This window comes from Sapajus apella, unplaced genomic scaffold (assembly GCF_009761245.1).
Source record: "Sapajus apella isolate SASKATOON/1434 unplaced genomic scaffold, GSC_monkey_1.0 scaffold6, whole genome shotgun sequence".
Classification (NCBI taxonomy): Eukaryota; Metazoa; Chordata; class Mammalia; order Primates; family Cebidae; genus Sapajus; species Sapajus apella.
The window spans coordinates 6769744-6797235 of NW_022436946.1; the positions used below are offsets into that span (position 1 = coordinate 6769744).

The window sequence follows — 27492 nt, forward strand, 5'->3', positions numbered from 1 at the left end:
GCCGCGTTCCGCTGCCCGCGCTCCTCCTCCGCCGCGGCCTCTGGCGCTGAGTGGCGGCAGGGTATGGAGGCGAAGGCGGCGCCCACGCCAACTACAGACGGCGCGTGCTCGGTGTCGGCAGAGGAGACCGAAAAGTGGATGGAAGAAGCGATGCACATGGTGAGGAGTCCGGGAGGTGGATGATGCGGGTGGGAACTTTCTCCAGCCCTCAACCTCACCCCGGCTTTTGAGCAAACGTTGCGGGAGCACTTTCTCGTCACCATAATTTTTTATGGCAGTCAGATGTTCTGGGTGAACCACTGGCTTTACTGCCTGGAAACTTTCTGTAGCCCATTCTCACAGTGGCTCTGGGCGAAGGAAGGGGAGGAAATAAATTATTTGTTTCATTGGGGTGGTGTATGCTGCAGACTTATTCTATCGCTGGCTGGCATGTGCTGCCTCTCTTTCCTTTCTGTGGTCACACACTCTCAAATCTACAAAGTCACATTGTTTGAGGTTTTGGCCCTTGGTACATGTCTAGTAGAAGAAAGGAAACTGAGAACGTTTCTGGTAGAAAGCAGTGTGGAAACAAGTCCCTGTACAGTCGCCGTCTCGCATTCATTCATTCTTTTCCTCTGCCCTTTTACTTCCTTCCCTCACTCCCTTGAGGACTTTGGAGTAAAGGGGGGTCGCAGTAGTTGGGTGTCTGCTAGGGAGCTTCTTAACTGGGATCAAAGTTTGTTTGTAAATATATGTATTTACATTTTAATAACTGTACTTACAGCCACATAATGACCTGTCCGTAAAGGTCGTTATCCTGGAGCATTAATCTGCTAACCTTACCACTATTGTCCCATCCAAGTACTAAGCAGGTCTGACCCTGGGCGCCTTCAGGGTGGTATGGCCATAGATAACACTGTTCTCTATGTAGATTTCTTGGCTAAAGACTTTTGCTACCTTTTAGGTGACCTTGGGCTAGCACATGTAAATACATTTTTGTACGTTTACAAACAAACTTTTATCCCAGTTAAGAAGCTAGCTCACTAGCACTTTTCAGCTCCATTATAATCTTATAGGCCCACATATACTGCAGTGGTCCTATAGAATTATAATGGAACTGAAAAGTTCCTATGGCCTAGTGACATGTAGCCGTCCTAACATTGTAGCACAATTACTTTATTTTTAAACAAATTTAGTGTAGCCTAAATATACAGTGTTTAACAGTAATGTCTTAGGCCTTCACATTCACTCACCATTAACTCACTGACTAATCCACAGCAACTTTCAGTCAGTCCTTCAAGCTCCATTCATGCTAAGTGCCCTATACAGGTATACTATCCATTTTTCATCATTTATACTACGTTTTTACTGTACCTTCTCTATGTTTAGATACATAACTACTTACTGTGGTGTTACAACATTAAGTTGTAATGGCTACAGTATTCAGGACAGAAAAACATGTTGCATTGGTTTGTAGCCCAGGAGCAATAGGCTATACCATAGAACATTTAACATCATATTCTGTGATGTTCTTTTAAACTTGCTTCTCATGCTTTTTAAGGTGACCTGCAGTGAAAAACCGATTTCATATTACAATCCAGGAAATGAACATATGTGTATAACTTAAATAAAAGTTTCACAGAAGAGTTCTTACCCTTCTTATGTATGTTCTTCTGGTATTTCTATTTTACTACATGATTTTAAAATGATGGTCATGATTCACTAACATGACATCATGGCCCATTCTTTAAGCCTACTTGCAAATTTATTTCTTCCATTAAACTTCAAGATGCATAACCTTCTATCTGACACAAGAAATTGCTGGGCATGGTGACACACATCTGTAGTCTAAGCTACTTAGGAGGCTAAGGCTGGAGGATAGCTTGAGCCCAGAAGTTTGAGACCAGCCTGGGCAACATAGCAAGACCCCATCTCAAAAAGAAAATTAATGTTCACATATACATTTTAAAGATTAATTTGTAATATGGGTTTATTTACCCTGAACTCCTTTTATGTTGCTAAATTTTCCAAGTTAGAGACAAGTTTTTATGTGATATCAAAATTTTACTTTTTTCCCCCAGATCATTTCAGTAATATCATGTGCTAGTCTGTTTCTTAATAGTATGATAATAAAATAATAATGATGCATGAAGGCTAAAATATCATAAAGTAAGCTGCATTTGTATCCTTTGATGGATGAGAGATTTAGAAAATAGGTGATGCCTGAATGTAGGGAAGTCAGAATTCATGGTCCCTTCTATGTTCATGAACTCTCCTAAAGGTGTTCATGTCTACACTTTACTTAGATGACATTTTTAGAGCTGCTGTCATAGTGGTTTCAAAAACAGCTAAGTTTAGGGAGTCATTGAGTGAGTCTTTTCACTTTGTATATTGGAATTGTGTTTTCTTTCCATCCTTATATTTTAGATCTTGATTTCCCTTTAAGGGTCTTTTGGTCCTAATATCTTGGAGCATTCATCTGCCCACCTCAGCACTGTTCTCCCAGCCGAGTACTAACCAGACCTGACCCCGCTTTTCTTCCGAGATCAGATGAGATTGGGTGCTTTGAGGGTGGTATGGCAGTAGACAGTGCTATTCTCTATGTAGACTTCTGGGCTAAACACTTTTGTTATCTTCTTGGGTGGCTTTGGGCAAATCAGTTTATCCCCCTAAGGTTTTGCTTTCTACTCTATAAAATAAATTGGTAGAACTTCAAAGAATTTCTAGACCCCTCTAGCTTTGACATGTTTGTCTCTTAATTGTATTATAAACACCAAGGGGTCTGATTCCATAGTTTACCTCCTCCAACACAGGATTAAGGGGGGCAGCTACTTCTTGGATTTTGGCATGTACATGTTTCTTCAAGGTCTTAAAGGAAAAAAAAGTACTTGTCATAAATCTGGTGCTTTATTTTCAACCATCAGCTATCCCCAACCAAAGGTACTCTTTGATTATACTCTTACATTATTTAGAAATATCACTTCTTTTGAGAACAGATTTAAATTAGACCAAAGGCATAACTAATAATCAAAGCTGGAAATGGCAAGTTAATCTCTGATTAGCTTGTACTGAAAGTTGAAAGTGAAATGACCACACAGACTGGAATGTGATAACTGTTCACTGTAATCTCAAAGTCCTGGGCTCAAGCAATCCTTGCACCTCAGCCTCCCCAGTAGCTAGTACTACAGGTGTGTGCCGCCACACCTGACTAGTTGTTTAACTTATTGTAAACATAGATGCTCACTGTGTTGCCTTGGCTTGTCTTCAACTCCTGGCCTCAAGCAGTCTTCCCATTCTAGCCTTTCAGAGTGCTGGGATTATAGGTGTGAGCCACCATGCCTGGCCTAGATATAATGTTACATATCACACATAATTAAACAAGCAGAGAATATAAATTATTTTTACTATACATATAGCTTTAGAGGTTAGCTATTTTCAAATGGCTACTGACTAGCAAACTAACCTGGACAAGCTGTTAATTTTTTAGCCTCAGTGTTCTCTTCTGTAAATTGAGAATATAATTTCTATCTCAGAGGGTTGTGTAGGCTGAGAGATAATGTTTGTAAAGCACTTAACATAATATGCCCAATAAATGAAAACTTATATTTACCAGGTGAATGAAGACTAGACAAGAACTTGCAAAAATAGTTAACATGCTAAAATTATGGATGATTTTAAAAAAAAATCAATAAATTTTTGTAGTAAAAATCTAATTGAAAAGATAGAATTAAAGAGTATAAAAAATAATAAAACCATAAGAGAAGCTGAAGTAAATAAACATTAGTATTTATATAATCTTGGAATGGAGATGGACTCTTTATACCACCAAAAGCAGAAAACATAAAAGAAAAACAGATAAGTTGTCATTACGTGGTAAACACTTACATGTTTAAAAAGGTAAGATACAAATAGCATGGCCAGGCACAGTGGCTCATGCCTGTAATCCCAAACACTTTGCAAGACAGAAGCAAGAGGATCTCTTGATTTCAAAAGTTGAAGAACAGTCTGGGCAATATAACAAGACTCTTGTCTCTACTAAATAAAAATTAAGAAATTAGTAGGGCATGGTGGCACCTGCTTGTAGTCCGAGTTACCCAGGAGGCTGAGGCAGGAGGTTTGTTTGAGCCCTGGAGATTGAGGCTACAGTGAGCCGTGACTGTGACACTATACTCCAGCCTGGGAGACAGAGCCAGACCCTGTCTCAAAAAAAAAAAAAAAAAAAAAAAAAAAAAAAAAAAAAAAAAAAAAAAACAGATACAAAGTAAAGGAAATGACAAAGAAGGAAAAAATTTGCAACATATATAAAAGGACAGATTTAATAACCTTAACATATAATTTATATATTTATATAATACATAATTTATATAAAATATAAGTACTTTCCGAAGTAAAAGGAAAGATGTACACCCTAATAAGGAAGAGGTCAAAGGATATGAATATGATATTTCTTTTTTAGATTTCATTTTATTTAAAAAAATAATTTTTTTTTGAGACAGGGTCTCTCTGTGTGGCCCAAGCTGGTATTGAACTCCTGGGCTCAGGCAGTCGTTCCACCTCAGCCTCCCAGAGTGCTGGGATTGCAGGTGTGAGTCTCCACACCTCACCTGAACGTGGTATTTCTAAAGGAAGTGACAAGTAGCCAGCAAATCAATGAAATTCAAATTACAATGATGTACAGTTTTTCACCTGTTAAATGGGCAAAAGTGAAAGCAGTTTTAATGCTTGGTGATAATAAGGGTGGAAGGGTGTCGTGTTTGAGGAGTTTGTTGGTTGGGAGGAGCTGAATTTAGGTTACCCTTTCGTTAGGACAATTTGGCTAGGTAGATATAAAAGGCCTTAAAGGTGAACTTTTCCTTTGATCCATCAGTGCCCTTTTTTTTTATTTCCAAAATGAAAATATTTTAATGTTTTCTTTTTCTGATTATGTAAATAATTCATGGTCATAAGAAATTCAAACTATAAAAAAGTTAACAAATTATGTAAAAATTACCTAAAAGTGCTACCATTAGCGATAATACTATTATTATTTTGGGAGCATCCCTCCATATCTCTCTGTCCATATGTAAACAGCCATATATACCTTTGCATAAATGGAATTATAGATTCTCTTTTTGATTATCAGCACTTGCTTTTGGGTAGTCTTAATATATTATTAACTTCTCCCTACCTCACGGTACTTCTATTACCATGGAGTGACTACCTAAATTGGGACAAAGGATGTGTATGCTTTGAAATTATATAGATATTCCTGTATTGCCTTCTAGAACCATGATACCCAATAATGTAGCCACTAACCACATGTAGCGGATTAAGTTTAAATTAATTAAGGTGAAATAAAATAAAATCCAACTCCTCAGTTGTACTAGCCACATTTCAGGTAGTCAGCGGTCACATATGACCACTGGCTACCGTATTGGCCAGTACAGATCAAAGGGCATTTCCAGCACTACAGAAGGATCTGTTGGATAGCATCTGAAATGGTCACAATTCCATCACTGGTGTATAAAAGTGTTCTCTCCCACTCCTGGGCCTACCAACCCTGGAATGATCACTCCTTAGTATTTGGTCATGTGATAGATACAAGAAGTAAGTAACATTCTTATTGTTTTTTATTGTTCTTCGATAAAGTTACCAAACTTTAAATAAGGTTATCAACTTTACTTTTTTTTTTTTTTTGAATTGGCGTCTCACTCTGTAGCCCAGGCTTGAGTTCAGTGGTGTGATTTGACTCACTGCAACCTCTGCCTCTCAGGTCCTGGCTCAAGCAATTCTCCTGCCTCAGCCTCCCAAGTAGTTGAGATTACAGGCACATGCCACCGTGCCCAGCTAATTTTTGTATTTTTAGTAGATATGGGGTTTCACCATGTTGGGCAGGCTGGTCTCGAACTCCTGACCTCGTGATCTGCCTGCCTTGGCCTCCCAAAGTGCTGGGATTACAGGTGTGAGCCACCACGCCCAGCCCACTTTACTATTTTTAAATAAAACCATTATTGTTCATGGCAGATTTCTTTCTGAGAGCTAAGCATACCATCATCATAGGTTATTGTTTTAATCATCATACACGTTCAGCATAGCATTCTAAAGATATAGGCTGGGGAAAAAAGTATGACTAGGTAATAGTGTTGCACGCTTGGTGTGTTCCAGATACTATGCTATGCAACATGTTTCATGTGGGCCATGTCATAAGCCCCACAGGATCCCTATGAGGTGAGTATTATTATGGTCCTCATTTTCAGATGGGGATATTGAAGCTGAGGAAGTTCGGTAACTTCCCCAGAGTTAGAGAGCTGGTAAGGACGGGGCTCTGACTTGAGCCCTGTCATCTGCTCTTAACCACTGGTCTGGCCTGCCTCTCAGTGTTAGGTTGCTCACTGCTTGCTAATGTGTCCTCTTCCTCTTTTCAGTTTCCTTACCCTGCATACTGTGTATCTATTGTGTCATTTAATTGGACCTTTAAATTTTTTTCTTCTGTGAATTGCCTAGGCATATACTTTGCCCAATTTTACTAGTAGTTTGATTTTTAAAATCACACTGTAGGAACTGTTTGTATTTTACAGCTGTTTTAGGAATAATTCACAAGGAAGCAATAGAAATATTTATACAGAGAAGTTATTCACTTGTTTATAATAGTAAAGAATTTGAATCACTATAAATGTCAAACAATCGGAGACTAGTTGGTTGAATCAAGTATGTTCATGAGGAGAAATACTGTACAACCTTTACAAAATCATGTGATGAAAAAATATTACTCTTCATAGGGAAAGGTTAATAATAATTTCTAAATGAAAAAAGGCAGAATGCTGAACTGTGTATATAGTGTAAATCCATTTGACTTTTGAAAACTATAAATATGTGTGTGTAGGGCATAGGAAAAAACCTCTGTTGCCTGAGAATAACAGAGATTATAGTTTTTGGGGTATTGGGATTCTTAGTGGTTTTTGTTTTTTGATACATGAGATTTTTTTATCCCTAAGTTCTCTACTTTGAACATACCTTACTTTATAATTAGGAAAAAAGAAAATTTGACTGAATATACATGTATAGAAAAAAATGTTGCAAGTTTTCTAGAAAAAAAATCATTTTTTGTAGTATGCATTTTTGGGGCAGTTGGTATATTAGTATAACACTGTGCTAGGCTCTGAGGGAAATTCAAAAAGAAAGCAAACACCACAGACACCATTCAACAAATGTGGTATGATTACGTTTTTGCTATGTAGACCTTGTGCTGTGTGCATAGGCTGCAGAGGTGGGCAAGAGAAGCTTAACAGTGCCTGGATCTAGTGCTTGCCTTCCAGCAACATGCTGTTTAACTGATGAAATTAAGTCATGCACAGATGAAAAGGTTCGTAAGTAACATGTGTCCACGGACCACAAGAGACAGATATAAAGTGCCATCAGACAATAGCTGGCAAGGTGCTGCAGTACGTCAGTTGAGATAAAGGATAGAATTCCATCTGAATTTTAAGGGACCAAATGCATATGGGCTGGTGGAAAGGAAAAGTTGATCAGAAGCAAAGATATTATCATGTACAAAGAAATCAAGAACTTTGTTTTGGGTTAGGAAACTAGCTCTCTGTGTAGAACAGGGCTTCCTAACCTTGGGCTCAGGTTTTGGGGAATCTGTGAATCCTGAAACTATATATAATATATTATGTGCATGTGCCTTTTTCAAGTGAGAGAGTCCCTAACTTTCATCAGATTCTAAAAGGAGATTTTGGCTCTGAAAAGGTTAAAAACCTAAACAAATAACGAAAAGTTAGGTTAGTTAGGCTGGCCAGTGGGAGGACGGGTGGTAGTTGGGAGACCTTCAGTGCCATATTGAAGAGTTTAAAGTTGATGGAGTGAACACATCATCACTTTTTAAACCCCAAAAGTTAAACTATGTAACTGTACCTGCTAATTACTCAAAGAGTAATTACTCAGAAGAGAGTAATTAGCAGGAACACTTACATAGTTTAAGCTTTTGGTTCTACCTGAGATGATGTTCTACCTGAGAGTTGTTTTGGCTAACTTGTTTGTTCCCCCTAATTTTTTGTCTTTATAGGAAATATTTCTTTACGGACACATAAGAGTCTGTGCCAATAAAGCCTGTCTCCTTCCTTCCCCTTTTATCATGACATCACTAGAAAGGAGTTTATAGTAGTAATGCCTTTGGAGAAAATAATAAACTATGAAATCTCCTTCATCTAGGTGCTTTCATTGTATCTGGACAGGCCCTGACTAGAGAAAAAAAAGAAATTACATTTAAAGTCAAAATAGAGCCCAGTGTTTAGGCTGGGAAGAAGAGAGGTTTTGTTCTTTAATTTAGAAGGTTTATCATTTGTTGCTTTACATAAGACCTAGTCGCTATTTTTAAATAATATCTGACCTTGGTCTTTCTTTCCACCCAATAAAGCAAGATAGATTAAATTCAAAGCTGCCTACACAAATTTCAGGCCCATTTTGCCTGGGCTTTGTTGCATTTGTGATGAAATGATCAGACTTGACAGTAGAGTTGGTGGGAGTGTTTGAAAGTATGATATGGGTATGGTGTGAAATTGATTTTCAGCTTAATTAAATCTATTTTGAACTTGTTAGTAAAGCAAATCTGTGTATTAATTATTGACAAGGAGTTCCTCTCAACTCACTACTATGGGGCTTTATGTTATTATCACAACCCTCTCCCTTGCCTACCATTCCAGTTGCTTACCCACCCACCCTCAGCATGGCAGGCTCAGCCATTCCTCATCAGTGACATTATTTGTCCTTTTAAAATACTCCAGTCGTTCACATTTGCTCTCTGTTTCAGACAGCAATGGAAGGCATTTCAGGAAAAAAAAATGTGTTACTCAAAATAAATATGAACATAATATTGAGAGGAGTAAAATGAAATAAATTTGCTAAAAGGAAAATGAGAAAATCCTATGGAAGGCACAAGCCCAGTAATGTGGTGGCTTGGGTGCTCTCTTCCGGTGAACAAGACAGAACTTGTAGGCTACATGGGACTTCATCTCCCATCCCACCCACGTCCTTTCCACTCGGCCCTGCATTCCCTTCTGCATGTTTGAAATGGCCCACACAGCCATACGTAGAGTTCTTCAGGAGATATTTTTACAGGAAATTCTGATCACATGGCCTCCACTTGTTTATTCTCTTGCAGTTTTTTGTTTTTTATTTTTTTGAGACAGAGTCTCACTTTGTTGCCCAGGCTGAAGTGGAATGGCACTATCTTGGCTTCCTGCAACCTCTGCCTCCTGGGTTCCAGCGATTCTCATGCCTCACTCTCCGAAGTAGCTGGGATCACAGGCACCCACCACCACACCTGGCTAGTTTTTGTATTTTTATTAAAGATGGGGTTTCACAGTGTTGGCCAGGCTGGTCTCAAACCCCTGACCTCAGATGATCCACTTGGCTTGGCCTCCTAAAGTGCTGGGATTGCAGGCATAAGCCACTGCACCCGGCCTATTTTTCACTTTTTTTTAGAGATGGGGTCTCGCTGTGTTACCCAGGCTGGAGTGTAGTGGCATGATCATAGCCCGCTGCAGCCTTGAACTCTTGCCATTTTTGTATCCTTAAAATTTCCATGTCTCACTCTCTTGCTAACTCTTCTCTCTCATTTGGTCCCTTTATTCACTCTGAACTCAAACCCTGATAAAGCAGCCGATCAGTGAAATGTTTGTGGTTATTAAAGTAGAAATTAGAGGCAAAACAGTGGCAGAGAGCCCTGGAATCTGGTCCCTGGTAGGTGCTCCACAAACGTTTGTTGAACAAAAGAATAAGTGGAGCCAGGTTGTCTGTGCCCTCATTCCAACTGTCTCACGTGTGCTAGTTACATACATTAAAAAATCTCCCTATGCCACAGTTTCCTCATCTGTAAAATGGGGAAGATTGTTATAGGCTTGTAAATGAAATGAATTAATACTTATAAAATGCTTAAAATACTTCTGGATCAAACTTAGCTTTCAGTAAATTGTAAGCTCTTATTTTCAGGCTGTCCAGACCAGAATACCTGAGATGTAGACAAAACATTACCCTTTAAGATGTTCGTTGGGGAAAGTATAGCTGGAGTTAAAAATTTAACCTCTTAGATAAGTCACCGCTCAAGCTACTGGTTTTCATTTCCACCTTTCCACCTAAATTGCCACTGCTTTGCTGAATTAGACACACTTGACCACCCTTCCTTCTTGGCCTAGTTTTTTTTCTAGGGTCTTCCATAACACCAAATATTTCTGGTTTTCCTCTTGCCTCATTAAACATCTCTTCTTAGTCTCCATTGCGAAGTCCTTTTTGTATACCTGTACTTATTTATTTTTTAATTTTTGTTTTGAAATAATTATAAATTCACGAGAAATTACACTAATAATATACTGGGAAGGCCCAAGTATCTAGTGTCCCTAGTGGTAACATCTTGCATAGCTGTAGTTCAGTAGCAACACCAGGAAAACTGCATTGGGATACTCTGCAGGGCTTATTAAGATGTCATCTGTTTTATTTGAACATGTGTGTGTGTGTGTTTGTGTGTGTGTGTGTATGTGTGTGTTCCTATGCAGTTTTGTATAACCACCACTGGAACTGTTCCATTACCACATGACTCCCTTGCACTACCTCTTTATAGCTGCAGCTTCTAATCTGTTCTCTATTTCTGTAGTTTTATTATTCAAAAATGTTATATACATGAATATGTAACCTTTTGGCTTGGCTTTCCCCATTCAGCATGATTCTCATGAGATCCATCCAAGTTGTTGATATTATTGATAGTTCATTCCTTGTTATTGCTGCATTGCAGCCCATGGCATAGATATACCACAGTTTGTTTAGCAGTTCACCCACTGAAGGGTGTTTGCATTGTTTCCAGTTTTTGGCTATTGTGAATAAAGTTGTTATGAACATTTGTGTACATGAACATGTATTATGTGAACATAGGTTTTCATTTCTCTGGGATAAATGCCCAAGAGTGGAATTGTTAGGTCATATGTTAAGTGCACGTTTAGCTTTTTAAGAAACTGCCAAACTATCTTCCAGTGTAGCTTACCATTTTATTTTCCCACAAGCAATGTATGAGTTACATCATTTCTCCACAGCCTTGCCAGCATTTGCTGTTGTTTTTATGTTTCACTTTAGTCATACTGATGGGTGTGTAGTAATATTGCACTGTGGTTTTAGTTTGCATTTCTCTACCAGCTAATGATGTGAAAACATCTTTTCGTGTACTTACTTGCTATCTGTGTTATCTTCTTTGGTGCTATGTCTGTCTTTTGCCTTCTCATATAGTTTGGATATTTGTTGCTTCCAAATCTCATGTTGAAATTTGATCCCTGGTGTTAGTAGCAGGGCCTTTTGGGAGGTTTGGATCATGGGGAGGATACCTCATAAATCATCCTTGTGGTAACAAGTTCTTGTTATATTGTTATCATGAGCATATACCATCCCCTCCTTTTTTCTTTTAACGTGTGATGTGTGCTCCCCTTTGCCTTCTGCCAAGAGTGGAAGCTTCCTGAACCCTCACTGCAGATGCTAATACCATTCTTCTTGTACAGTCTACATAACTGTGAGCCAAATCAACTTCTTTCTTTATAAATTACCCAGCCTTCCTTTATCACAGCACAAATGGATGAAGACACTTTTTCTAATGGGATTATTGTTTTACTGTTGAGTTTTAAGAGTCCTTTATATAGTCTGGATACTAGAGGTTTGCCAAATATGTGGTTTGGAAGTATTTTTTTCCGATTTTAGCTTTTTTTTTCTTTCTCTTTGCTGGATGTACTAGTTTCCTATGGCCACTGTAACAAATTATCACAAATATGATGGGTAAAAACAATACAAGTTTATTCTTTTATAGTTCTGGAGGCCAGAAGTCTGAAATATTAGTGAGCTCCAATCAAGGTTTTGGCAAGGCCAAATTTCTTCTGGAATCCTGCCTTTTCCAGGTTCTGAAGTGACATTTATGACCCATTCCTCCATCTTCAAAGCTAGCAGTACAGCATCTTCAAATCTCTTTCTCTTTCCAGCATCACTTCACCTCTTCTGTGACGTTCTGTGTCAGACATCTGTCTTAGGAGGACATTTGTGATTACGTTTAGGGCCCACCAAGATAATTTGGGATAATCCCTCCATCTGAAGATCCTCAACAAATGTTTTTTGCATGAATAAATCATTTGTCTCTTCTGTGTACTGGATCTCTGTGTAATTCTACACTTATCTTAAATAATATTCTTAGTATAAGAATTGCTGGAGCTACACTGGTAGTTAGCATCTCCATCCTCCTTAACTGTCTGTCTTCCTCGTGACTTTCCTCTCTATAGTAGCCTCTGGTGCATTTGTCTATAGTAAACAAACCTTGAGACTCTTCAAGGCTTTTGAACTTGATAAACTGGACATGCTTTCACCACCATCACAGAGCTGGGACACAACCGGCCTGAGGATAGTTCATGAAGCAGTCCTGAAGAATGCAGTCTTATTGCATCATATACTGTCTCCTCACATCTCTCCACACCCCCATGTCTAACCCAACAACCAGACGGAGAAAAGTCAGGTCCAGTTTGCTCCTGCCATGGGCTCCTTTCTTTTGTAATGGCCAAATGAAAAATAAGTGTCAGCTGAGCATGGTTAGAGTAACTAAGGAAATCCTGTATCCATTATGATAGGAAGTTGTCACTAGTTAAATAAAGTAGAACTGGGAGTAAGAGACTAGTGCAGGAGACAGAAGGCATTGTTAAAGACAATGCCTTCAACTTTGTATTTTATTTGCCCTACGGTGTGTATAAGTACCTGCACTTAAATGAGAATTAAGTCTTCCAAAGTGTCTTCAGGGCTGCCACAGTAAGGAATACCTTGCCTTTCTAGAAACAGCTGTACAGCAGTTACATTCTTTTGACTGCATTGAGATGAAAACGACTGTACACTAGTGGGAAGATTATCCTCTTCCCTTATTCTGCTTCTCAGAGGCAGTATCAGGTTGTACCGAGGCATGACCTGCTTGCTTAAGCTCTCTGCCTGAAGGTAGAGTTCTTTAATTTTCCGAGGGTCCAGGGCTGCCATAATGGAGCAAGAAGAAAAATGAATTGCCTGTGATAAAGGGAACTTTGAGAATATAATAATTGGTTTCCCATTCCTGGGATGATGGTCATGGAAGTGTTCCTAAACTTGTTTCTCTCACTGATTTTTTCCAGTTGAGGTATACTATATATACAGTGAGATGCACAAGTAGTAAATGTATTCTTCAAATCATTTTGAATAACGCAAACATCTCTGTAATCCATGTCTTTATCAAGAACCAGAAAGTTTTCACCACCTCAGAAAATTTTTTGTGTCCTTCTCCAATCAATCTGTACATACCCCTCCACAAAGCAACCACTGTTGCAGTTTGTCATTGTAGTTTAGTTTTATCTATTCTAGTACTTTGTGCGAAAGGAATCATATAGTATGTGTGCTTTTATGTGTGACTTCTATTTAGCATGTCTATGAGACTCATCCATGTGTGGCAGTATCAGTAGTTCCTTTTTATTGCCAACTACTATTCCATTACATTAGTAGGACACAGTTTGTTTATCCATTGTCTTGTTGATAGACACATGTGCCATTTCAGGTTTTAGCTATTAACATTCTTTTTCAAGGTTTTAGTTTTTTTTTTTAGCTTTTTTTTTTTGTACATCCATATTCCTTTCTTTTAAGTACTTAGGAGTGGAATTTTGTTATAGACTGTGTATATCTTTACTTTTTAAAGAAATTTCCAAAATGTTTCTCATAATGATTGTGCTATTTTACATAGAGTACTTCTAAACTCTTATTGTCTCACATAGAGTAGAAATTGTGGGACAGGGTGACATCCGGTCTGGTTACCTTTAGCTATTGGGACTCTAGAGGATAATTTCTATAATTTTTAGAGAAGCAAAGGAATTTCAATAAGGAAAGAATTCTAATAAAAGATTTGTAAGTGTTATTTATTCCCCTACCTTTTTGCAAATACATATTCTATATCTGAAAAGGCATATAGACTCTGGCACTTTAAGAACAGTGGTCAGTAACAGTCTTCTTTGATCACATCCATTTCCGGTAAGGAGAAATCAGGCTCTGGACCTAGGAAGGGGATTTGTTCTTGAGTCTCCCTTAACATGGACACAACACAGAACACAGGCACTAAATGCCATAATGGAACTATATTCCAGAAAAAGGAAAGCTGCACTTCTTTGTTTTAGTCTTTATACATATGGATCCTGTTTGTGCTGCATCTTTCTTTCCCATACTCTTTTCAAGTATGGAGTATGACATCTTACATTTTCCACTTTGTGTTTCAGGCCAAAGAAGCCCTAGAAAATACTGAAGTTCCTGTTGGCTGCCTTATGGTCTACAACAATGAAGTTGTGGGGAGGGGAAGAAATGAAGTTAACCAAACCAAAAATGTATGTGAGTTGAGCAGTGTAATTGCAAACATACAGTAGTGATGAGTAGACTGGAGGGAATTTACCGCAGTTGGTATGAGGTTGAGACTGAACATATTCCCATAGCTGCTGGTGGTGGGTAGCTTTTCTTAACATCTTTCTTTTTGAATACATTTTCTTCCTGATTTTAAAAGTGACACATGTTGATTTTTTTTATTGTGGAGAATTCAGAACAATTTAATGAAGACATAAAATCTTAGTGAATAATTTTCTGTTTCACAGAGTTTTACTCTAATGCTTCAGTGAAACCCAAGAGGGGATTTTATTAGATCCGAATGTCAGCATTGGAAGAAAAAAGTCTATCTCTACTTTAAGCCAATCTAATATATGAAATTTTCACTTTATAAAAGAGGTCAATTTAATTCATAGTACATTTCTTTTTTATACCTTTAAATAATATTTTCATTCTTGTAAATTAAAAAAATCATCCTCAATTTATAGCTTTGGAGGAAGGTATGAGGATTATTAAAGGAAGCTATTTCTGTATCAGATAATTCAACAAAATAGGGTCTTCAACACAAGTTGCCTCTGTAGATACATGTAGTATGTACATTTTAATAGCTTGTATGACTTTTATGGTGGTTAGGTTGGTTCAAGGTTCAAGGCAGTGCTTCTTAAACGTGGTATCATAACAGTGTGTCATGGTAAGTATATTTGGGAAGTATAAGTAAACTACCAAATTTTATGATTACAGAAATTCCTAGGTGGACTCGAAGATCACTTATACCTGTAATGCCATTCACACAGACTTTGATCTTGTCGTGTGATCTTGGGAGCCAGAGAATAAGCTGGTATTGATACCAGTGCTATGGGTACTTTAAAGTTCATCTGTCAGTTGCAACTATTGAAAAGAAAACTGATATTTAGCAAAAAACATGTAAAGTAGGAATTCAGATTTACAAAGGATTTATTTATTTATTTGTTTGTTTTTGGCCATAAAACAGAACAGGATCATATTTTAATACATAACTTCCGTAGAACCAAAAAATAAAACACCACAGTAAAATAAACAGGCATAAACATGGTATTTCATTTGCAATGCTTGACAAAATGTTAACATCTTAATCAGAAATGAGCTCTTCGAAATCAGTAATAAAGAGATTAGTATTACAAGGGAAGGGAAAATAAAAGGAACAGAGGAAAATGAAATAAATAACCAATAAGCTATACGAAGAGTATCTAGCTTAACTTTAACAGGAGGAAAAAAGCAATTTCTTTGTAACATTACATTATCAGCGATTAAAAATACTGATGTCTAATGTTTGAACAGTTTTAGGAAATGGGAAACATTCAAACACTGGGAAAGCTTGCTTCGATTTTAGGAAATTTACTCAAAATGTAGATTTTGCATATACTTCGCCCGAGCAGTTCCAATCCATGGGAACTGTCCCAACAAAGTAGTTGGACAATGCAGATTTATCATAAGCATGTTCACTGCATAGGAAATCTGTAGTTAATATGTCAGCCTCCTAAAAAACTTGGGTATCAATTTGCTTATGAAAAATAGTAGATTGAAGTGTGGAATTAGAAAGAAAAAACTCACTTAAATAAAAATACAGTATTTCACAAAATTCTTTGTCCTTGGAATTCTTGAACAAGACAACTTTTTAATAAATCAGTTTTAAATTTACCCTGTGATGACTGAGAAGTATGAATATATGCATGTCATACTTTTTTTTAACTGTAGAAAGGCCTTTTTTTTTTTTTTTTTTTTGAGATGGAGTCTTGCTCTGTCACCAGGCTGGAGTGCATGGCACAATCTCAGCTCACTGCAACCTCTGCATCCTGGGTTCAAGCAATTCTCCTGCCTCAGCCTTCAGAGCAGCTGGGACTACAGGCCCATGCCACGACGCTCGGCTAATTTTTGTAGTTTTAGTAGAGACAGGGTTTCACCATGTTGAGCAGGATGGTCTCGATCTCTTGACCTTATGATCTGCCCTCCTCGGCCTCCCAAAGTGCTGGGATTATACGCGACAGCCACCTTGCCTGGCCCTGGAAATGCTTTAATAGAGGTGAACACGCAGCAAGAACAGCAAGTGCACACACAGACGTGGCTTTCACAAAACACGTTGTAAGTAAATGGAGAATTCATACTGCCCCAACCCTTCACCCACTAACAGAAAGCTCCAGACCCCTTCTCCTCATCCCACTCCTCAAACTCTTCCTCCTCCTCAGCAGTGGCATCCTGGTACTGTTGGTACTCAGATACCAGGTCGTTCATGTTGCTCTCGGCCTCAGTGAACTCCATCTCATCCCTGCCCTCCCTCGTGTACCAGTGCAGGAAGGCCTTGCGCCCAAACACGGCTGTGAACTGCTCCGAGATGTGCCTGAACAGCTCCTGGATGGCCATGTTGTTACCGATGAAGGTGGTGAACATTTTTAGCCCTGGGGGTGGGATGTCCCAGAAAGATGTTTTCACATTGTAGGGGATCTAGTCAGCAAAGTAGCTGCTGTTCTTCGTGTGAACATTAAGCATTTGCTCCTCTACCTCCCTCACGCACATGCCGCCCCTGAAAATGGCAGCCTCTGCTAGGTAGAGGCCATTTTGGGGGTCAGAGGCAGCCACCATGTTCTTGGCATCAAACATCTGCTGGGGAAGCTCAGCCACTGTCAGGGCCTTCTTTGTTGTTTAAATGCTGATTTTGACATACCTTTTTAAAATTTCAAATACAAGCTGGTCGCAATGGCTCACGCCTGTAATCCCAGCACTTTGGGAGGCTGAGGTGGACTGATCACCTGAGGTCGAAAGTTTGAGACCAGCATGACTAACATGGAGAAACCCCTTCTCTACCAAAAGTACAAAATTAGCCAGGCGTGGTGGCGCATGCCTGTAATCCCAGCGACTCAGAAGGCTGTGGCAGGAGAATCGCTTGAACCCGGGAGGCAGAGGTTGTGGTGAGCTGAGTTTGCCGTGAGCCAAGATCGGGCCGTTGCACTCTAGCTTGGGCAACAAGAGAGAAATTGCATCTAAAAAAAAAAAATTCAAATACAGAAAGTAGAAGCAGTTCTATTCTCATTTTTCTGCGCAGGACTATTAAAATTTTACATATTCTTCCAGACAGTTTCTTTTGGTATAAATCATATTTTAAAGTTTGTTATGTAACAGTATATGAATATATATCATCTTTTAATTTTAACTCACATGTACAATAATTTCAAACAATGTTAAAATAATTATCATTATCTTAACATTGAGAGTATTATTTAACTGTCAGAATAGTCATTCCCATGCAGAATTAACATTTTTATAATTAGCCATTACCATTTCAGTTAGAAAAAACAGAAGCATGTTCACATACCTCTGTAAACAATTAGCTGATGTTTGTTGAAAAATGATGTAAGTTTAAATATCAATTTAAAATACTATAAAACATGCAAAATTTTTTTTGAAAAAATGTTTTGAATAATTTTTAAAAATGTTTTAATTATATTCATGTTGAATCACAACGCAATTATTAAGAAGATATTAAAACATGATATAAGTAATATACACAATACAGCGATTAATGAATGGATTAATGAGTAGAATTCTGTATTTTAAATCGTGGTCATATTTTCTAATTTGCATTTTGTGTATGACATCTTTAAGATGAGAACTTTGATTATCCTAACAATATCCGTCTAACCCCATCCAGTGACCTGGGTTTCTTCTATATGCTGAAATTAACCTGGGTTTATTTTGTTAGCATGTGTCATAAAGAAGATTATAACTACAGCATAGAGAGACACTTGACCCCAAATGAGGACACCTGAGTTCTACTTTTGGCTCTGATAACACCACCACCCAGTCACCACTACCACCTCCTCTCCCAGCTGTGTGTGATTAACATGTGCCAGCTTTGCTTAGCTTCATTTTCTTTGGTAGTAATAGAGGGATTTGACTGAGATGATTGAGCTCAGCAATTGTTTATTGAGAGCTACAGGGAGATCTGGTTCCATAATTCTAAATCTGATTTTTTGAAAGCACCCAGGTTGGGGAAACATTTTTTTTTTTTTTTAAATAAAACCTCTCCATTTAGTTTTGATGGGCAGCCAGGTTTGGGAACCTCTTCTCTAAAGTACCTCTATCTCTGGTAATTAATTCTGCGATTCACCCATGTAGCCTCTTGGCTGGCTTTGATCCCATCTGCCTGTAGCTTCTGTGGCATCTTGGGCCACTGTGGCAGCACTTTTCTCACCCTGCCCTATCTCACAGGCAAATGAGCCCCACCAGATTTTATGCTTGTTGAGGACAGAAACTTTTTATCCTACACAGAATTTATTTAGCCCAGTAGCTTATACATAGTTAGCACTGAGTGTAAATTATTGATAAATGCTATTGTCATGAATATTAGAAATAATTTTTCCATATAGAATCTATGATTCACTTTAAGCTATTTAGTAACGGAGGAAGGAGACAAGAGCTAGCAGAGTACATGTGTAGTATTATGTGGCACCATGCTTGATGTAATTCAGATTTATAAGGTGTAAAAGTGTAGATGCCACTGTATACCATTTTACATGTGGGGAATCCAAGACTTACAGAAGTTAAGTAACTTGCCTAAGTTTATATAATTAGTAATGTCACTGTCAAGATTCAAATTTAAATATCGTCAATTCCACATGCTATGTGATTTCTTCTATCCTCTGCTGCTTCCCATGAAGTGTCTGAAACCAGTACTAAATCTCTACTTCTCTAGAGTCTTCCAGTATATAAAACCTCATTCCCCAAAAATGTAAGAGATGACATCCCAGTAAACTTAATGTAGATTTGCTTGGAGTGATGTCAGTGAAAGCCTTGAAAATATATTTGAAACTAGAGCACAAGTTTATGAAAATTTTGCTTCCCCTAAAATATTCAGAAACCATAGACTTTATCTTTTTTTTGTTGGTTTGTTTTTCAGACTTACCTTCTCCAGGGCATTTTAACTGAAAGAGTTTCCCATAAGGTATTTAGGTACTTAACTAAAAATACAGTATGATTCATATGGCATCTCTGATTATATACCTTTTGCTAGTGAGGTTATGATACTTGAACTGGGGAATACATTGTCAACTGCTGAGGGTGTCTTGGAACTGTATTCATTAAAATATTGGCAGAAAGGATAGGTGTATATTTTGTACTTATTTTTTGTATATTTGTAAAATAGTAGTTACATGAAGCAGACAACATCAGTGCAAGCCCCTTTCTCTTTTCAGGCCACTCGACATGCAGAAATGGTGGCCATCGATCAGGTCCTCGATTGGTGTCATCGAAGTGGCAAGAGTCCATCTGAAGTGTTTGAACACACTGTGTTGTATGTCACTGTGGAGCCGTGCATTATGTGTGCAGCTGCTCTCCGCCTGATGAGTATCCTTTGACTTCATAAGTTAATGTCTTGTACCATTCATGTGAACAAGAGAGTGGCCAAACACATAGCGGGTTTTCCAAAATATGAAAACACAGACTTAGGAAACACCTTGTAAAATGTAGCGTCTCTTCACCAAAAACAGCAAAGCTGTTTAAATAGTAAAATGACATATTTCTTTTCATATCAATAAACATAGAATGATTAAACAGTCTAGAGAAAGAAAATATTAAAACTCTCTTAAACAGTTATGTAAAGATAAATCATAATAAGTTGAAGTGGATTATAAAACAGTTTGCAAAGGAAATGTCCTAAAGAATATGCAGCTAAGTTTTGCCTTTGGATAACGGATTATGGGTGATTTAAAATTTTTCTTTTTTTGTTTATCTGTTGGTTGTTTGCCATGGATGCCTGTTACAATGTATCAAACATCATAAGTAAAAACTAAATAAGACGTAAAAAATCCTTTAGATATTCTAATTGTAAATAGAAAGTGAGTAAAGTTACAGCTCTTTGGACTGTCTTGCATGGAGTAAACAACATAAATACTGAGTGTGGAGACTCTGTAGGGACTTCTACAGATCTTTTTAAAAACTATTTGAAAATTGAAAAACAGCTTTTTGGTTGCTTATTTTTTATGTACTTATTTTGCTACACACAGATGAATAATTTTATCACTTTAAAAATAATACAGAGGTTTTGGGTTTGATAAGATGTACAGTCTCTATAAAAGGTTGTTATTGGTAAACTTAGAATTCTCTCCTCACCCTGCCTTACAGAGTGGCTAAGCTTTAGTTTGTTTTGTGTTAGGGCACAGGTTATATTTTATTTGGGGCAAGAACAGGGATGAATATGTTATTTTTAAAAGGTGAAAATCCCTGGATTAAATTTCTGCATCCTTTCTGGCTCTGACTCCCTAATGATTCTGAAAAAGTGATTTAGGAAAGAGCAGAGAGAGCCCTTAATTGTGAACATTAAACAACCACATACTCAGTTTTCATTCTGTTTGCAATTGTTAAATGTCAATTTCTCAATACTTTAAACCCCTTTTCTTCTGTGTAACTGGATTGTATGGTTTGTAAGACTAATCCTAAGCTTCAGCTTCATTGTTTTGAAGAGTAGCATGAGCTTTCCTCTCCAGGATGGCTAGTATAAACCTACTCTGATTTTGTCATGATACATACTTAAACTGTACATTCTATGCAGGACCTTAATTCTGTCTTATAAATCCCGCTGGTTGTGTATGGCTGTCAGAATGAACGATTTGGTGGTTGTGGCTCTGTTCTAAATATTGCCTCTGCTGACTTACCAAATACTGGGAGACCATTTCAGGTAATACAGTCTGGTTATGCTTTTTCTTTCTTTCTAATTATTTTCATCTCTTTATGGGCTTATGAATAATTAGTGTATGGCCAGGATACAGAAAAATCATGATAAAATCAGACATCTTGGATCTCAGGGCCTCTGGTGGAGTTCATTGATGCCTCAGTAGAAGACGACAGTGAAGGGTTTCTAGATGAGTGCCTACCTTTCTTCTTTCACAGACTCCCTCCTGAAGGAGAGTCCCCAACCTTCCTAGCCGACTCCACCCATTCTTCACCAACACCTTTAGGTATACTTGAAGACACTCTCGCTGTTGGAGTTTTTATTCAATGAACGTTACCAGCTCTCTGCTCTACCAAGTTTGGTGATGCTTGGCCTGTGTCAGTGACGGTAGATACTATTTACAGCACAAACAATATTTTTGCACAAATTTAATCATTTTGCTTGATTGCCATATTCTACTTTTAGTATCTAGCAATCACCGTATTTTCATGTTTTTTTTTTCTTTCCTGTCTTTTTAATGTTGAAATTTCCCCCAGACCTAAGAATCCATGTCTGTTAGTCTCTTAGAAATTCCCCTTTCCCTTTAACCTTGCCAGTTCTCCCAAAGTTTTTATGAGTCAGACTATAAGCAATAGGAATTTGTATTTCAAAGTTTGGTCTGAAAATATACCTCTGCTTTCTTTAACTGGTTTGATTGTTTTTCTCTCCAAGATGCAAGGTTAATGTAAAAGTATTATGCTTTAAAAAGAAAAGATTTAACAAATGCTGGATATGGGTGGGCAGTTCACTTCAAAAACCTCAGGTGTTTCTATAATACTTTAAGGACTAAACGTGGCTGAGTCTCACCGAGAATGAGCTTTTACAACGTTCTTGAGTTTTCTAGCTGAACATTAGCTTTCCTGTCAACTTCTGTACATTTGAGGATAGATACTGTTTAACATTACATCAGAAAAGAAATTGTAGTGCAGTGATGGAGAGTGAAGGGTACAGTTGGCTTGATCAATAAAGGCATTAACAAAGTGAGTTGATTTTTCCAGTCACTTCTATTAGTAGCTCAAATTTTGCTTATATAATTCTTTGCAAATGAATTGCTGACTCTAATGCCATTGTGAGAATGAGCTAAAGAATTTTTCAGTTTCATGGTGAAACCCTGTCTCTACTAAAAATACAAAACTTAGCTGGTCATGGTGGTGTGCACCTGTAGTCCCAGCTACTCGGGAGTCTGAGGCAGGAGAATAGTTTGAACCTGGGAAGCGGAGGTTGCAGTGAGCTGAGATCACGCCACTGCGCTTCAGTCTGGTGACAGAGTGAGACTCTATCTCAAAAAAAAAAAAAAAAAATTCAGTTTCTGGGGAGAACAAAGATGAGCCCTTTGATGTCAGACATGGGTAGAATATTCCTCTACAAGGTGTCAGTGACATGAGGGCACAAACACAGTCCTTTCTCACACATCTCTGTGGTCGATGCAGCAGAACCAAAGCAAGTTCATTTGCAGTGTGTTTACCTGGCCACATCAGTTCAGCTGCCAGTCAGTGCCTATGGCTTGCAGCCATATCTCCAGGCTTAATGCCAAATTATGTTTTGTTTTGTTTTTTTAAAGTTGCTTTTAGATTCTAAAGAAAACAGTGGTGCCCCAGGCTCTGAGTGCTGGGTATTCTTTTTTTAAATTTTATTTGGCTGGGCTTGGGAGGCAGCAGGTGACTGGGAGGTAGGTTACTGTTTCCTATTGTAGAATTACAGATTCTTTTCATACCATATTATAAGGAGCATTAAAATTTGTAGAGGCCTACAGAACTATTCAAAGATGGTGATTATAATACCTGTTACATTTTTAAAATTTTTATTTTATTAAGAATGTGTGCTTTTTATTAACGTCACAAATTTGTCACTGTAATGGATACCTGAAAATATTATCTTGGTGTGTTAGAGTGGTGCGGTTTCCTTCAAGGCCTGTAACTCAGTGGTTCTCATCCCTAAATGCCTATTAGAATCACCTGGAGAGCTTCAGCATCTGCCTGTGCTCAGTCCCTGCCCCAGACCACCTGAATCAGAAGGCAGGGGCCCAACAGTGCTGTGTTTCCAGCAAGCTCCAAGCAGTTGTGAGCAGCCATGGTTGAGAACCACTGCTCTCACCCCACGTGAGAGGAGAGGGCTCTGAGTGTGTGAGTGGAGTGGAAGGGGACTCCTGGGGAGCTCCAGCACTTAGCAGCAGGAAGCAGAGGGCAGCTGTGATGGTACTGGCTGGCAGTGGTTAGCATGGTGAGATGCTGAGAAGCCAAGGGAGGCAAGAGCGGTCAGACAGAGCAGGTGTGGCCCATTGCCTCTAGGACCGCAGAGTCAAGGAAGCTGAAAGGAGGCCCCATGCTTTGGTCAGTAGGGGCCTGGGGATTTCTGAGAGAGCAGACTCAGTGAAGTGCTGGGAACACAAGCCCATGACGACGAGGCCACTGAGGAAGTGAGAGCATGAGTGAAGGCAGGAACAGGGTGGCAGCCCTCAACAGGGCAGGGTGGATGGAAGGTTATTTGTTATGGCGAAGGTTTATGCAGGCGTGGGAGGCCCAGGCAAGGGCACACTGAAGACACAGGAGAATGGGAGGATCGTTCCGAACAGCGTCCCACAGTAGTTGGTCCTCCTGTCCTCTGTGGCTGTGCTTTCTGGCGCCTTCCTTCCAGATGCTCATTGTGTCATTTCATGCACTTTAGAAGGGTGCATGGTTTTAAGTCCAAACTCTTCTGACAAGCTTTTAAAGCTGTCCATATTTTTTTTAACCCCATTTTATGTCTTTCTTTCCTTATGCTTCCTTAATAATCACCTCCTCCTCTATCAGCTGATTTCCTCACACACAGCCCAGGCTGCTGCTTGCCCTTTCCCTGAAAGGCTCTGCTTAGCCTCTTTAAACATTCTCTATCTCTAAGGCAAGTTCGAGTTTCATCTTCTTCAGGTAATATTTCATATGGTAACACTCCTTACTGATATCACGGTTTCTTATTTATTCTTTCACATGTTATGATGTCTTTTCTCCAGTTATATGCTAATGATAGATCCAGCTGAATTTTATTTTTTTAAATCCTCTGTAGCAAGGGTTGACAAACTTTTTCTGCAAAGGGTTAGCTAGTATATATTTCATCCTTTGTGAGCCACTTATGTCTCTTGTCACCTAATCTTTTTTTTAAAAAACAAAGCTTTTAAAATATAAAAATAATTCTTAGTTCACAGTTCTCAGCTGTGGACCAGATTTTGTCCACCAAGTATAATTTGCCAGCCCTAGCTCGATAGCATCAAATGCTTAATGGGCCACTAGTAAATAGGGGCAGATAAAAATAACTCATGCTCAATGAGCACTTACAATGTGCCAGGTATTTGACAGGTATTATCTCACTTAATCCTCACAAAATCCCTCAGAAGTAAGTGCTATTACTGCCAACATTTTATAAACAAGGCATGGAGAGTTTAAGTGCCTAACCCAAGGTCACAAAGCTGGTAACTTCTGTGACAGTTGATGGATGAATACTAGTGGATTGGGAGTGATGCTGCACTGAGGCCATATATCAACATCTTTTGGAAGTGTACCTCCTTGCCCATGCTAATATCCCCAAAGTTTATTAACATCTGAAATCTGTTTACATAATTATGCATATATTATTGTTATTATGGGATACGACACACATTTGCTTGGGCCTATGTTCATTCTCCACTTTCTCATCAGTGTATCCCTGGATATCGGGCTGAGGAAGCAGTGGAAATGTTGAAGACCTTCTACAAACAAGAAAATCCAAATGGTCAGTTTTCGACTGTAGATAATATGCCTCCCTTAAATCCATACAAGGAGAGTCTGATATGAGCTTACCTGTTCACTTCCTTTTTCTTTTCTACTCTTTTCACAGCACCAAAATCGAAAGTTCGGAAAAAGGAATGTCAGAAATCTTGAACTTGTTCTGATGAAAGAACCAAGTGACCCAAAGTGACCTGGACAAGATTCCTAGATCGAGAGCTGTTGACATCGTTGAATCATATGTTTATATATTGTTTTTAATCTGTGGGAAAATGGTGTCTCTCATCATTTTCTCTGTTAAGGGAACAAATTAGCACTTTTTAGAAGCCTGACAATTGTAAACAATTAGTAGCTTTTCCACAAGCTGATCCCCATCTTAGGATGGGGGAAAATTAAGGTTTGAGGTTTTAGAAATTAGCAAGTAGTACGTTCCCTTCCAGCCACAACATTGTGCCCGGTCCAGGCAAGTGCTGACTTTTTAGAGAATGTGTGGCCAGACCCAGGTAACCTGGCGTGTGTCTGGGCTGCAGTGTGCCACCCTGAGAACACCGCCAGGACTGGCATTTCACAGTCAGAGTTAACATTTTTTGCAGCTACCATGTTCTCACAGGGCACTGGGGGCTGTGACTTCTCTCTAAATTGTATACGAGTTGTGTATATATAGACCATAGTTATATGATCCTTAGAAAAGACTTTGCTTTTATAAAGCATTTAGGGAAAATGCATACTTTTAAAACAAGTGCTTGAGTTGTCATTTAAAAATTGTAGCATATTGCTATAATAAAACCTTATTTATGTCTTCTTTGAAGATGAATAGTCTTAAAAGATAAAGACATAAATGGGAGGATGGTTATTGAGCAAAAAAGCAAATGATCCCGCCCTCGTAGAGCTGATATTCTCGCAAGGGGAGATGGATATAATAGATTACACAGTTTATTGGAAGACAATAAGAGTTATGGCAAAAAGCAAAAGGAACACAGGGTAAATGGGCTAGGCGTGCCAGTTGGTGGTGAGAATGCTGGCTGAAAAACAGAATGGTCAATTTAATCTTAAACCAAATAGTTATGCCTTTAAAAATCCATATAATAAATTTAAAATTTGAAATCTAAAATGTAAACCTCTGAACACCACACTGGAAAGGGTATCCACAGCAGAATTCCCGCGTTCACCTCCCTGACTGCAGGGCAGCTTTGCATAGCTCCACTGGGCGTACTGTGTGCCTCTGCCCAGAAGGGGGCCTCGCCGTTCCACCAGAAGCCCAGCTGGACTGGAGGGGCTGCTGCTCCTCTGTTGCATTTCTTCCGTAGATTCATTTCCTTGATGCAAAGCATCTGTATTTGTTGGTTCTGCCATTTGAGCAATGTCTCTGACTTGTTTGTTTTGAATTACATTACAGGCTGGAATGTAATTGTGGTGAAAGTATTTTTATATTGCTGAGAGTAGCAGCTAATCACAGTTACATGCTTCAGAGGATTTATAATTGCTTGGTTTTTTGTGTGTGTGTTTTTAACTGCATTTGAGAAGTTTTATGGAGAAGAATATGCATGATTTTAAATCTAAAATAATGCTATATGCACCTTCAATTTCATCCACTTTAAAAATTATCTTCTCATTAAATTTTAGTGCTTTGACTACTTTGTTCCGTTTTGCAGTTGCTCATAATTTATTTCTGGCTTCTTTTGCTTTTCTGTAAGCAGATTTCATTGCACTTATTGTGTTCATATCATTTTATTGGAGATTATTTGTAGGACAGCCAATCTGAAGTCTTGCCTCTGTAGAGTACCACCTAGTAAGTCTGGCTGAACATCTTATGTCCAGTAGATTCATGGTAAAAATTTGCTAAATGAAATTACTGATTGAAATTTGGGGAAAGTGAATAATAAGACTATCTAGGACAAAAAGCCAAAGCTGAAAATAGTCTGTGAGTATTCCAGCCCAGAGATGATCGCTACTAAAAGAATCAAGGAAATTATAAAATGATAGACAGGGAAGGATAGAAAAGACTTAACAATATACATATGTTCTGTCTTTGCTGTTTTGGAGAATGGTGGATAAGTGGTGTTTCCTGATTCTGAAGCATGGCTGAACAATTTAATTGTGGTTTACCATCTTTTTGGTTCCCTCCCTAGTGACTGACTTATCAAAAAGTCTGTCCTGAATTTTTGAACTGGAGCACAGTTCCCTCCATCACTTTGGGAGAAAATCATTAATATGGCATACTGTAGATCAGAGGGCAGGACCATTGAGGGTGCCATAGACATTATCTCTGTGGAATTCTGCTAACAATTTCCAAGTGATGATGAGAAATTGTGGATATATGATGAGCTCGTCCAGCTTCCTGAGTACCACATTCCCCAGCTACTTAGACATGGATTAAAATATTAAGATGTCCTAGTTCAAAAGCTTGAATTCAGTTGATTGATACTGATAGTGCCCGTCCAAGAGACCAGCTGAAAGACTTGTTTTGTATATGAAATAGTTCTGAAAGTTGTGAGATACAAAACGGTTTTACAATCACTGCCCTGTTTAGCAAAATTGAGGGAAATTATTACATTTAGAAGCTGCTGGAGTTATCCAATGTTTGCTGGTCTTTGCAACAAACTGTGGAGAATGGGTGGTATGTAATGCCTTGGCAGGCTTCAATCACTGATAAAAGATCATGTTAAAATA

The 27492-nt window shown here is 38.4% G+C and overlaps 1 protein-coding gene across 1 annotated transcript; it reads left to right on the top strand.

Annotated features, from left to right (window-relative positions):
• ADAT2 (adenosine deaminase tRNA specific 2) lies at positions 1-27492 on the top strand. Its single transcript, XM_032274584.1, has 6 exons — positions 1-159; positions 14253-14357; positions 19575-19725; positions 20949-21055; positions 24757-24829; positions 24935-27492. The coding sequence occupies exons 1-6, from the start codon at positions 64-66 to the stop codon at positions 24976-24978; spliced, it is 576 nt and encodes a 191-aa protein (XP_032130475.1). The 5' UTR covers positions 1-63; the 3' UTR covers positions 24979-27492.